The sequence below is a fragment of the Enoplosus armatus genome, chromosome 8 (genome assembly GCF_043641665.1).
Source record: "Enoplosus armatus isolate fEnoArm2 chromosome 8, fEnoArm2.hap1, whole genome shotgun sequence".
NCBI classification, from domain to species: domain Eukaryota; kingdom Metazoa; phylum Chordata; class Actinopteri; order Centrarchiformes; family Enoplosidae; genus Enoplosus; species Enoplosus armatus.
The window spans coordinates 7,194,097-7,206,657 of NC_092187.1; the positions used below are offsets into that span (position 1 = coordinate 7,194,097).

Here is a 12,561-nt window from a genome sequence, read left to right on the forward strand (position 1 = left end):
AGTCTAGGAGCCAAAAAACACAATGAGCAAAACCCAACACAGCCACCGTCTGAGGAACAGTGATGCAATATTAACAGGAGTCACACTGAGAGATGCTGGAGAAGAAGAACCAGTGCAAAGATTGTTAGCTTCTATTGACCTCACAAACTGCTTTCACAGAGTGAGCTCTTAGTGCTGCTGCCTCCAACAGCAGCCTGGAGCACACGGCTACTTGCTGCTGCCGCTTCTCCTGTCTGACATAATGTGGTGTTGGATATTGTTTACCTCTTTATATTGTGTATTTTTTGTGTGTGTTCATGTTGGTGTGCTTTCGTGTTCGAAAACTCACTTGCTTGAGGGACGAATAAAATATTTTGAATTGGATCACATAAACTACAAAAGTAACCCTATAACCTGTGGCTATGATGTTAGTTAGTCTTAGTTAAAGCTGTAATCGCTCAGTTCTGGTTGATTTGGCGGCTCCTGTGGTACATCAGCTCCTGATGGCAGCAAACTCATGGCACTGGGCTTTATCTTCCACATCAGACACATTAAGTATGCGTAAGCAGGATTCGAGGCAGTAACGAGGAGAACTAATATATAGTATGCAAATACATTTAGTGTCTATTGTTGCCATTAAAAGTACCAAAAATGGGGTTTGATATGATGAAAATGTTACTGAAATGAAAACTTTAAATAGTTAACTACAACCAGCACTGGGCCCTGTTGCCTGAAAATCCAACACCAACATCACTGTAAATAACTTCTCCATTGAAAACAATGTTTTTCATTTTCATTCATTTTCAACAGTGAGTCTTGTACAGTCTTGTGGTGGTGGTGGTGTGTTATCATCTACTATAATAAATTAAAAAAACAAGGTGTCCCATCAAACAGAGGTGGACTGAGCAGACTGGGTTCATGATTGTTACCTGGACATATAGCAGCTACAATAAAACGACCGCTGTGCTGCAGACTGATGGAGAGAGGGTGAGGCCGAGGTTGGATTGAAGTCCCAGTCTGTGTGCAGGTCCTCAGTCCTCCTCAGAGGCTCCGGGAGAATGCAGGGTTGGTGGCTGCTGGGTTTTCTACAGTAAACAGAGCCTGTGTGCTCCTGGTCTGTGAGATCACACCTCCACTGAAGTGATCTGGTTCATCTGGGCCCTCATGGACTGGATGCTGTTGAGGATCTTCTTCTGGTGGCCGGCCAACGTCACACCCACTCTGAGGATGTCCCTGAAGAGAAGCCATGTGTCAGTTCCTGCTCAGTACATCACAAGACTAACACCTGAAATTCTTCAAGACTTCCTGTTTTATAGGTCTGAAGTCTAAATTAACGTTTCTGTGTGTTTTATAATATGAGTTAGCTACAAAACAGCAGGTCGACTGGGAGCTTTGTTGCCCTTGCCTTACAGGTAAAAAATGCAGACTCTCAGGGCTGACAAAACTATCAAAGCTCTCCTGCATGTTTTAGGGGAAAACATTTAATTTATTTAACTTAATTTTGATTTAGAGTTGCTGTGTAATGATAATCTGCAAAAAAGACATCAGTATTAAACCTTAATCCAAGATAAGGCAATAAAGGACAGTACTCTTTGTAGTACGTTAAAGAGAGTGAAATAAAAAATAGATTTTCCAAGGTCTCATGCTGTATTATTTGCCAAATATATGTCAAAAAAAGATAATTTTGGGGTAGTTTCCTATCAAAAAGCCTCTTTTTCCTCTTCCCGCCCATCAAACAACCTCTTGACTGTTAGCTTGTGGGTTGTTGTAGCTAATTTCTCCCTCGTCCTCCTCCTGGTTTAACATCGCAGGTGAGAGAGGTGTGGGTGGAGGTCAACAGGCCCATATCACACACCAACGTCACTCTCTAATTTGATAGATAGTTATTCAGTATTTTTTTGCCCTGGCACCTGCATTAGATTTTAAATCACAATGAACTAACATGGAGATCTGTATCATCACCACATCTCTCTTTGTTTCATCTGTGGTCTTCACAGTGTGGACATAACAAAAGTATCTAACATACTCCATGGTCATTTGAGACACCACATCAAAGCTGGTGAAGCCTTCATTGGCAAAGTTCTCCTTGTACTGCCCCATCTTAATGGCCTCCAGCCACTCGTCCACTGTGCTGAAGGAGGAAAAGTCTGGCGTGCTGCGATCGAGCAGAGGTAAGTGAACACTGGCGGACAGAAAGGAGACAGAAGAAGAACAGTCTGTGAGACAGTTGACTTTTGAGGGGTGTCCACAGTGTGAAGGGATCGAGGTCCTTCCTGCCATACCTTGAAGACAGTGGTGTCATGGCCTTGAGGCTGTTGGGGTTGCGGATCATCTTGTCCAGGGTGCTGACTATCTGGCTGAACTTGGGCCGATTGTTGCGGTCTTTCTGCCAGCAGTCCAACATCAGCTGATGCAGAGCACTGGGACAATCCATGGGGGGCGGCAACCTGTAGTCCTGCTCTATGGCATTAATGACCTGCAAGAATTCACATGAAAACTGATGTGAGTCTCAGAACATAACTACAACCTGATTCAGTACAGAATTACGACACCCAAATAAAACCGCTCTAAACACTACCATTACATTTGGCTGAATTAGACTCTAAGAGTAAATAATTAAAAACATTTGTCTATAACAGTTTATATGCCAGTTCTTTACTCACATCTTGGTTGCTCATGTCCCAGTAGGGCCTCTCTCCGTAGGACATCACTTCCCACATGACTATGCCATAGCTCCAGCAGTCACTGGAGGAGGTGAACTTCCTGTACTGAATGGCCTCTGGAGCCGTCCACCGGATGGGAATCTTCCCTCCCTGGAAAAGTGTGGAGGTCAACAGAAAGACAAAGACAGGTGTCATTCCATCACTGATGCTTTTTTAGAAACCTTTTGACCTATTGGCAGCTAATTTTTCCATTTGTTCAATTTCTTGTTTTGCCCCTTAACTTCCAGTAATTTAATTTAATTCATAATGTAATTTATAACGTTATTACATTTTTAGTTTTGTCTAGTTCCTTTTCATGCTCCTATGTATAGATTAAATACTCCCACTGACGCAGACCGGTCACCCGTCAACCAATCACTGAATTAATTCAGAAAAATGACGTCATCCATAGAAACAGGATTAACCTCGTCCCATCTCTTAGCTGAGGAGTTCTCAGGTCGGTCTTCAGTACAAGTGTCTCTCAGCAGCTCTTAAGAGGAAACTCTTTGCTTGGAACTTTTAGTGCCATTTAGGAGCAACTCATATTGAAATCCTCCTCTTTCCTCTTCCTGCCCATCAAATAAAACTGCTCTGGACTGTTAGCTTGTGTCTTAGTAGCTGATTTCTCCCTCGCCTTCCTCCTGATTTAACAATGCTGGTGAGGGAGGTGTGGGTGGAGATCAACAGTCCTGAATGGCAGTGGTTCCCAACCTGGGGGTCCTGACCCTCATCATGGGTCACCAAAGCTCCACTGGGGGGTTGTGAAGCCCTCTTGATTTTAAGGGTGTATATAAAATATAATATAATATATAATAATGTATTTAATTCATTTCTGTGAAGAAAACAACTAAATTTGAGGGTTATCTTAGAAGTTTATATCTTTATTCATTTATTATAAAGCCAGGCTGCTTGGACTATGAAAATGTATCTATGATGGTGAAATTAAAAGAGAATCATAATACGGACATACAGTTGTGTATATATAAGTATATATGTATATAAGTAAAAATGCTCTGATACATTGCAATATCCACAGGAAATCTGTCTGTTCAGAATTTTATACAAATTGCTAGTTTTACTTCCTGCAAGTATTAAGTTCACTATTTAGGTTAATTGTACAGTTAATTGTTCTGTGCTGTTATTGTCAATCCAGCTGATGCTGGACTGCTGGTCAAATTCACCCCCCGGAGATTAATAAAGTATTTCTGACTCTGATTGTTTTTTGTACAATGAAAATAATGAAATATATCATATATATATCAAAAGAAGTAGGCTACTTTTTCTCCTTTTTTGTAATTGTATGTGGGTGGGGGGCGGTGTGGGTCGACAGTGCATATACAATGGTAAAATAGGGTCCCTTAAGAAAAAGGTTGGGAACCACTGCTCTATGGCTTTGTATTTTGACCAAATATAGGGCCCCTATGATGAAGACTCACCAGAGCACTGGTGTAGGTGGGGTCTGAAGTATCATCCTCCAAGAAGCGCGACAGCCCGAAGTCGGACACTTTGCACACCAGGTTGCTGTTGACCAGGATGTTCCTAGCCGCCAGGTCTCGATGGACGTAGTTCATGTCACACAGGTACTTCATTCCTGCTGCTATGCCGCGCAGCATTCCCACCAGCTGGATCACTGTGAACTGCCCATCATTTTGCTTTAAGAAAAAGAAAGCAAAGGAAAGTTTGTTTTGGGGGTGAACAAATGATGACTGAACACCGCTTGTGCTGGATAATAGGACATTCTAGGACAAATTGACCACATGTATCCTTGCTGGCTTGGGATCAGATTTCTCTCCTGTCTAATCTGTAGTCAGCATCATTGTTGTTCATCTGTTCATCTTTTGGCAGCTACTCTTTCATGGATAATTCCTGTTAAGTCGACCTTTACCTTTGAATTTCACACTGACGACAAAGCTCTTTTTCCTCTATACTGAAATTTGCTGTGATTATTTATGGAAGGTGACCTTTCCTCCACCACCAGAATCAGGCCAAATATTTTACTTGTACATGTACTGGGCAGATTGCCATGCACATTTTCTGAGCATATTCACACTGCCATTTCCAATTTGGACACTCAATGAGCTTTTTGCCTGAACCATGTTTGTGTCAAACTCTCTACTTTGAGAAAATGTACTGTATAAAAATCTAAAGGCTAGATTTGCATTAATGATGTTACAGCAGTGTTACTCACAACACAGTAGTGAGAGTTTAATTCTTATGTTGATAGTCTTTTGACCAAAACATTTTATTTTTAGTCACAATTCAGATTTAATTATTGCTAGTCATATTCCATTTCAGGCAATGAAAACTAAAGACAGCTCAGTCCAGTTTATCCTATTTTTCAAGTAAGGACCACACTTTCAACTGAGATGTAAAGAAATGTTTATTGAATATAAAATGTATGAGTAATGTATGAGACAGTGGCAGACGGGAACCGTGGAGCAGGATGATGGCTGCTGTGTGGGAAAGGCTAAAAGAAGGATCTATCAAGGCTTCTGTTCTCAGCAGACCCCTAAAAGCCTCCCAGAGGATACAGAGACAACTGACGATTGCACAGGTCTTCAAAGTCACAGTACAGGCCGTACAGTTGGAGGGCATATGATGGCTGGCAGACAAAGATTTTGATTAAATGATGAGTGACTCATTGGCTGGCAGTTGATGAGGCGGCTTGGCTATGGAAGGAGTGACTGCAGATTAAATTTGGAGAGACTGCAGACATGTTGGGAACCTGCCAGAGTGAGAGAGGAACCAGAATCGGTGGTGCATGTGTCTGGACTCTGTCCTGAACAGAGGGTCAGAGGGGGAGGCTACTTTGGAGTTTTTGATGTGTAATGATGTGCCGAAAGCCTGTAAGGATTTAGAACCTTAGAAACCTGAAAGTCGGTTGCCGATCTGGTTGACTTATTTAGATTGAATTTAATGAATGTCAGGTACACTTAGAGAGCCGGAGGCAACCAAAGAAAGCCAGCATTGATTCCAGCATGCAGGCGAGACGGAGAGAAAGGAGCCTTGAGCATAATTAATGCAGCAGAAAAGGAGCCAGCTAGTGATATGAGAAAGGGAGTCAGGAATGATGTTATAATGATCATGTGCGTTCGGCACAGAGACTTAATTGACAATCATGTAAGACGGCACAATAGCAGAGCATGATTGCGCCAAATGAGTAACTGGCAACTGAGCAACACTAGTGAGGTAAGATTAGATGAATTAGAAACAAAGTGAAGTAAAAATAACTATTTAGATAGTAACTGGCAACCCGGTGGTGGTAATGGAAACATGCTGAGGTTGCTGGATAGAGGAAATTAGCCTAATGTATGACTGGCAGCCTGCTATCTGTAACAGAAACAGCAGGAAGTTTCTGACGTGAGGTGAGAATAGCATGAGTAATGAGTAGCTGGCAACCCAGTGCTGGTAACAGAAACAGCATGAGGTTACCGAAATGTGGAGAGAATAACTAAATAAGTTAATAACTGGCTGAAATGAGTAACTGGCAACCCAGTGCTGGTAGTGGAAACAGGCTTTTGGTTGCTGAAATGAGGAGAGCTTGCCGAACAAGTAGATGTAACCCTTTGCCTTTACTGCCTGGATCACGAGATCATGAGTAGATCATGATCAGTTGCTGGGAGACAACCTTGTTATGAATCTGTGTTATGTGTCTCTTTTACCCTGAGGAATGAGTCGAGGGATCCGTTCTCCATGAACTCAGTGATGATCATCACAGGGCTGCTCTTGGTCACCACCCCCTCCAGATGGATGATGTTGGGGTGGTCAAACTGGCCCATGATGGATGCCTCACTCAGGAAGTCTCGCCTCTGGCGGTCTGTGTAGCCCGCCTTCAGCGTCTTAATAGCCACCAGGATCTCTCTCTTCCCCGGCTGCCGAAGGTTCCCACTGCACACCTCTCCAAACTCTCCTTACAGGAAGAAGGGAGGTTTTAACAAAGCAGTCAAACAAATCATATGTGTTAATCTAAACATTGTAGCCAGAATGAAATTCAAAGTAACTAAACTAGTATCATTATCAGAGTTTTCTATGACATAGTCTTGACAGGAATGATACATAGATGTTTTTATCCTGTTAGACAGTAATATGACATGTTGCGAGGATACGTCGAGGCATGTTCTGATGTTCTAGGTGTTGAGAACCCTCAGAGCCCTGATTATGAGTTCTGGTACATCCAGTATACAGTCCCCTTGTGAAAACCTCTGTTCAGTCCTCACCTGCCTTCCTGATACCTGACATTATCCTTTTCATGCACAGTTTGTCTTTACCTGCACCAATAACTTGTTCAATCTTGACACAGGAAATGTCGATCTCCTTGGCAAACTCTCTGACCGCTTCATTTGGGTCTTCATAAGTGAAGGGGTCGATGTAGATCTTCATTCCTGGTGACACTTCAACAGAGAGACAGAAGAGACAGCAACAGCTATACATTCCTGCATGGTTTACATACTCAGTGCTAATGTCTGATTAGAACATGCTGTGTGCAGTAAACAGGGCTACTTACTGTGACCGCTGGTGTAATGTTGGAGTTTGTCTGTGTAGTCTGACTCTGGTCTGTCTGAACTTCTCCTGCTGGGGACAAACGGACATGTCAACAGATCCATCTCCATGAGGTGAGCAACTCCATCCACTAATGAAGACCATGTAATATGGTTGAAGTCCTCCATCCATCAGTATTTCTATATTATCACTAACTCACTGACTATGTTGTTTTGATTTTCTGGGACAACTATCGTATGGTTTCATTTATTGTAGATATCTAACTCTAACTCTAACTTTAACTCCCAATGGAAGTAAGTGACTCACCTGCGGCAGACAATTATAAAGACAGTGATGGCAATGATGAAGACTATCCCTGCAGCAGCTGAACCAATGATGAGGGGGAGCTTCTCCTGGATACTGGAGTTATATTCCTCTACAGGTCAAAAGACAGAAAATCTAAGTAAGTGACTCACTTGATACACGCCTGGATAGGCTGTTAGGAAGCCCTCGGGAGAAACATATGTGCGCATTTATTTGGCCAGTAAATCTGATTGACAGTCCTACCTTCAGTCATGGTTTGGAAGTACATTTTGCCACTAAAGCGTCCAAATCCAGCAACAGTCCGAGCCCGAACCTGAAAGACGTAGATAGTCCCAGGCTTCAAGCCTCGTATGACGGCAGTGTTGGTCTGACTCCTCGTTAGAGACGAGTTCCACTCTGCCTGGTTCTGAAACGCATGCAGCAGAAATAATGCCGTTTGAGGTTATTCCTAAAAGCATTATAAACTATAAATGAGTCATTGGAGCAGTGAGATTGTCACTGTCACATCAGGAGTCATGTTATCTATATGAGTCATTGTGGGAAAGACTAAGGAAGTCTGTCTTCTTGATTAGTGACTGACTCTTCATCATCAGCACTGATGTACCTTCTCGTAGTACTGCAGTTCATAGTCCAGGATAACTCCATTGGGCTGATCAGGCTGGGACCAGGACAGAGTGATGCTGGTAGGGGTCCTGCTGACCTGGTGGATGATGGACACTGATGATGGTGCTGAGAACAAAACAAGAGGAAGCAAAGATAGAGGCTGTAGAGAAAGTCCTGACAGGTAACTGAAACTATTGGACCTACTCATGGTCGCGCATCAAATCATTAAGCAGTCATTGGAGTGAAGCTATGGCATGTAAACGATGGGTTAGCCTCACCAGCCTGGTTGGTGGTGATGTTGACTGATGTGTACTGCGGTGAATAAGGGCTCTGGTCAGACACCCCGTTGACAGCTTGTATTTCAAAGGTGTACTGGGTGTGGGCCAGGAGGTCACTGATGTGGACACGGGTGTCGGTCAGTCCCAGCTGGCGTGGGACAAACTGCACGTTGTCTCCACAGCGGGTGCAGCCACCCCGCCCGCTGCCACAGCTCTTGCATATGATGTTGTAGACAACATCTTCTCGGCCACCGCCTTCCTGCGGCGGGCTCCACTCCAGCCTCAGAGAGGTCTCATTCACTATGGAGATGACGCTTAGTGGCGCTGATGGAACAGCTGGAAGAGAGGAAAATGATAGTACTGTACTTCCAAAATGCTTTTGTAATTGTAGGGCAGGCTCGCAACAATTATGTATTTATTTTCCTCTACTGTCCTTCACTGCAGCTTCACTAAAGCTTCCTGCCTCTTTTGGGTTTATTTTCATGTTGTGTAATTAATCCCCTAAATATGATACGGTACATGCACAAGGACAATCTATGGTACTCTGCATCTTGTCGCTGTGGTTTTCTGGAAAAGAGCTCAACCCTACGATTTTCTGCAGGTGATTTGCTGTTTACTATCCACGAATGTGGTGCCATGACAGTTGGTGTGTACATACTTGTGCATGGCATCTGTTGAGGGTCGGAGTCGGTGCGGTAGTAGCCGTTGCGACAGACACAGTTAGTTGCTCCCTCGCTGGTGGTTCTGCTGTTAATGGGACACTGCAGACATTTCTGGTCTCCCTGTGCAGTCTTGAAGAAGCCTGATACACAAGCTGTAAAGGAGATTTACAGCAGAGGGAGGAGGTACATGGTGCACAGAGAAAAGAGGAAGAAATGAGAACAGCGAGCTTAGGAACAAAATGGTACACGACCAGAAAAGGTCTTATCATATCAATCCACAGTGACAACTTTATATTATATTGGCTGTTTCAATATTAGAACCATCAGCACTAGTATTAGTCAGATCCTAAAATACTGTCTGCGCTCTTTCATCTCTACATTTTCCCCACAGAGTCGTGACGTCTGCGTCTCATAAAGGTCAGCTCATTGAAGTGACATGTGCTGGGATTCTTTCAGATGCTGTCAACTCTGCTCTCCACAGGGCTGTAAAACATGTCCGACCATGTGGACACTGTCTGGGATTTCAGAAGACAACAAAGAAAGAATAGGAGAAAGCAAAAATTGTTTTCCATTTTTTTTTCTGTGTGAATGTATGATGGCAGATGTGATTGTGATAATAAATATGGCTCAAAAAATGACCATGGAGGTGAATTAACTCCACCACAATATAAAAAAACAGAACATTATAAGCTTCAATCATTACGATTTATTGTATGCTTATTGCGTTGGATTAAATTGCAGTGTAAAGGTGTATCTACTGTAAATAACTGATAACTGAACTCTGTATATTGATATAAAGATATTTGGTTATTTGATATTTGATACTCAGGCCTAGCAGCTCAAGTGAAGGTATGACACACCAGCTTTCCATTCAGGAAAACAGCGCTCTTTTTGATGCCTTTATTAATTTCATATTCATTCATCTTTAATGCGTCAGTATCTTCCTCTTCTCTTTTTCACACCTGACTGACTTCAAAACAGCCATTTAACCATAACGACAAAGTTTCACTTGGTAAAAAACCTAAACAACAATTTATCTGGTTGTGGATATTTTAGGTATATTCACATAATATTTTGATCTTGTAAAGCGAAAGTGAACTGTATTCAACTTCTTTCTCATCTCAACGTAGTTTCAGAGGTAAAAAATACGCACAATCAAATAACAGCACGAGAGAGATCCCTACAAACAAAATGGAGATCATAAAAACACAAACAACAAAAACAGGCATTTGGGAAAGAGGAGAGGAACCATGTGACTTCAGGTACAATACAACCAATCACACAGATAACATCAGGGCTATTAATAACAATGGAACCAGTAGACCAACATAGAAGCTGGTGGCTGCAGCTGTCAACGTCCTCAATCACATTTAAAGCTTTTCATAATCTGTCCCCTGCTTGTCTTTCAGACCTGCTTCAGACTTACACTCCCTCTCACTCCCTGCGGACTTCATGAGCAGGTCTGCTGACACTTATTGTGTTATTGTGTTTAGGTTTTATGTTTTACTGCAAAAAGGATCTCCTCTTGTGGGACAGAAAGATCAGAAGTGACCTGAACTGAACAAGGAAACCGGAGGACACAGTTCCACTATAAAATCCTACACAGAGCACACATCAAATATCCGACATCAAACTCCATCTCATGGGTGCAGAGATCCTCAGACCTCAGCATCACTTCTCAGCAAAACTGTGGGCCTGACGACTATTTTTTAACAGATTTAAAAGTCTGCACTTTTATTTTGAAAAGTACTCACCAGAGCAGGAAAATGACCCTTGGACATATTCAGCCTGTGAACTTTACTTTATAACAATTACATTTTGCCTCTGTGGCAACAACGAGATCAAACACCAATAAACAGGAAGTAAAATCTGCTATACTTTCTCTTAAACACAAGACATTTGACAGTGTGCTTGGCTTTAACATGCAACAACAGACCTGGCGTAGTAACTGAATACTTATGTTACTGCTCCATGTATTACGATGCAGTAAATGACCCACTCTGCATGAAAGCCAAGCTAATGTGTTTTGGGTGAGGAATCCCTCTATGCAACACTGAGTCGTTAGTCCCGATATCGTATCTTCAGTTGTGATGAAGCTCAACTGCTGTGGTGTGGAACTACACCAAAGACAAAGAAATTGGAGGCCTTACCTCATAATTATGACTTCCGTATCTCCACTTTACTTCCATAATTGCAAGAAAAGATCTCATAATTACTAGAAAACTACCCGGTAATGATGAGATCAGGATGTCATCATTATGATGATGATGAGATCAGGATCTCATCATTATCAGAAAAGGTGAAGGTGGTTATGACACGCTACCTGATTTAATTAGCTTTTCCTCCTTGGTTAGAGACACTGGGAGAATGAGAATGAGACACTGAGTAATGAGGACGGTATTATTGTTATTAGTGTGGTATTCTGTGCCTGAGGGGAATAACCAATCAGATGTCCTGATGACGTTGTTGTTATGTAAGTGAGGTTGATATATTGATGGACGTGAAGCCACTCACTCTGCATACAGGAGCAGCTGAACCAGTACGGGATGCTTCATGGATACAAAGACAGAAATGCAAGGTGTGTTATGGAAACTATTAAAATGTTCATGGACTCGTCAGTGGAAAATGTACTGAAATATAAACTAAGAGTGATTGTTGTGAGACATAAGTATAACCATGTAACGTTGAAGACTGGAGAAGTACCAGACTTTTCCTCTGTGTGTGTAGCATGACACTGCATGACAACCTCATGACAGGATGTAAAGGCCGGGTGAGCATCAGTATCGTCCACATGGATGTGTACTAGACAAAAACGAGTACTGTGTTTAATGTATCACAAGGTATAGAACACACAAAGCAGAGCCTGTTGCCCCATAAGGCAGGAGGTGGTGAAACTTGTGACTTGTTGTGACGCGGTATATACAGTATATATGTAGTGTAACAGATAGTCTCTCACATATACATATGGGCTGTGAAGGAAACTGAGGTGTTAAAATGTTCATGTACTTGTAGGTGGAAATGTATAGAATCTAAGAGTGATTGTTGTGAAAGTATAGTATAGCCATGTAAGAGAAAAGACTGGAAAAGTACTAGACTTTTGAGTGCGTGTGTGTGTGTATTTGAGTACTGTGTTTAAGGTAACAAAGCCTTTTGCCCCCTTTGATAAGCAAGATAGTGGGGTGATGAAATGACATGGTGAAGCTTGTGACTTGCTTGTGACCTGTTTGTGATGTAGTATATATATATATATATATATATATATATATATACATATGTGGTGTAGCAGTTTGTCAGGCAGTCTCTCCCATATACGTATGATGTTACTCTTGCTCGCAAGCCATAAAGAATTCTCAGGAACTCAGGAACAAGCGATTGAGACAGATATTGTATTTGGGCATTTCATTGCCACCATCTCACCAACACTAGACAGCATCAGGTTTTCTGATTGCCACAACTGTGAGACAATAAGATACAGTAAGATAATCCTTCCAATCTCTCAGCTACGTAAAGAGAAACTAAAGAGAGAGTTTAAGA

The 12,561-nt window shown here is 42.2% G+C and overlaps 1 protein-coding gene across 2 annotated transcripts in view; it reads right to left on the minus strand.

Moving 5' to 3' along the window:
* Positions 1-1,103: 1,103 nt before the first annotated feature.
* Positions 1,104-12,561, minus strand: part of ephb2a (eph receptor B2a) — a 29,040-nt gene continuing 17,582 nt past the window's right edge. The window contains exons 4-16 of one of the 2 annotated variants that reach the window (XM_070909953.1): positions 9,024-9,179; positions 8,366-8,701; positions 8,089-8,213; positions 7,728-7,890; positions 7,488-7,596; positions 7,186-7,250; positions 6,950-7,072; positions 6,344-6,591; positions 4,118-4,333; positions 2,643-2,792; positions 2,262-2,455; positions 2,006-2,161; positions 1,104-1,212 (exon numbers count right to left, since the gene is read on the minus strand). In XM_070909953.1, coding sequence (XP_070766054.1) covers positions 1,104-1,212; positions 2,006-2,161; positions 2,262-2,455; positions 2,643-2,792; positions 4,118-4,333; positions 6,344-6,591; positions 6,950-7,072; positions 7,186-7,250; positions 7,488-7,596; positions 7,728-7,890; positions 8,089-8,213; positions 8,366-8,701; positions 9,024-9,179 — 2,150 coding nt within the window. Of the gene's footprint in view, positions 1,213-2,005; positions 2,162-2,261; positions 2,456-2,642; positions 2,793-4,117; positions 4,334-6,343; positions 6,592-6,949; positions 7,076-7,185; positions 7,254-7,487; positions 7,597-7,727; positions 7,891-8,088; positions 8,214-8,365; positions 8,702-9,023; positions 9,180-12,561 lie in introns of both variants that reach the window. The other variant, XM_070909951.1, reaches the window with a different exon arrangement.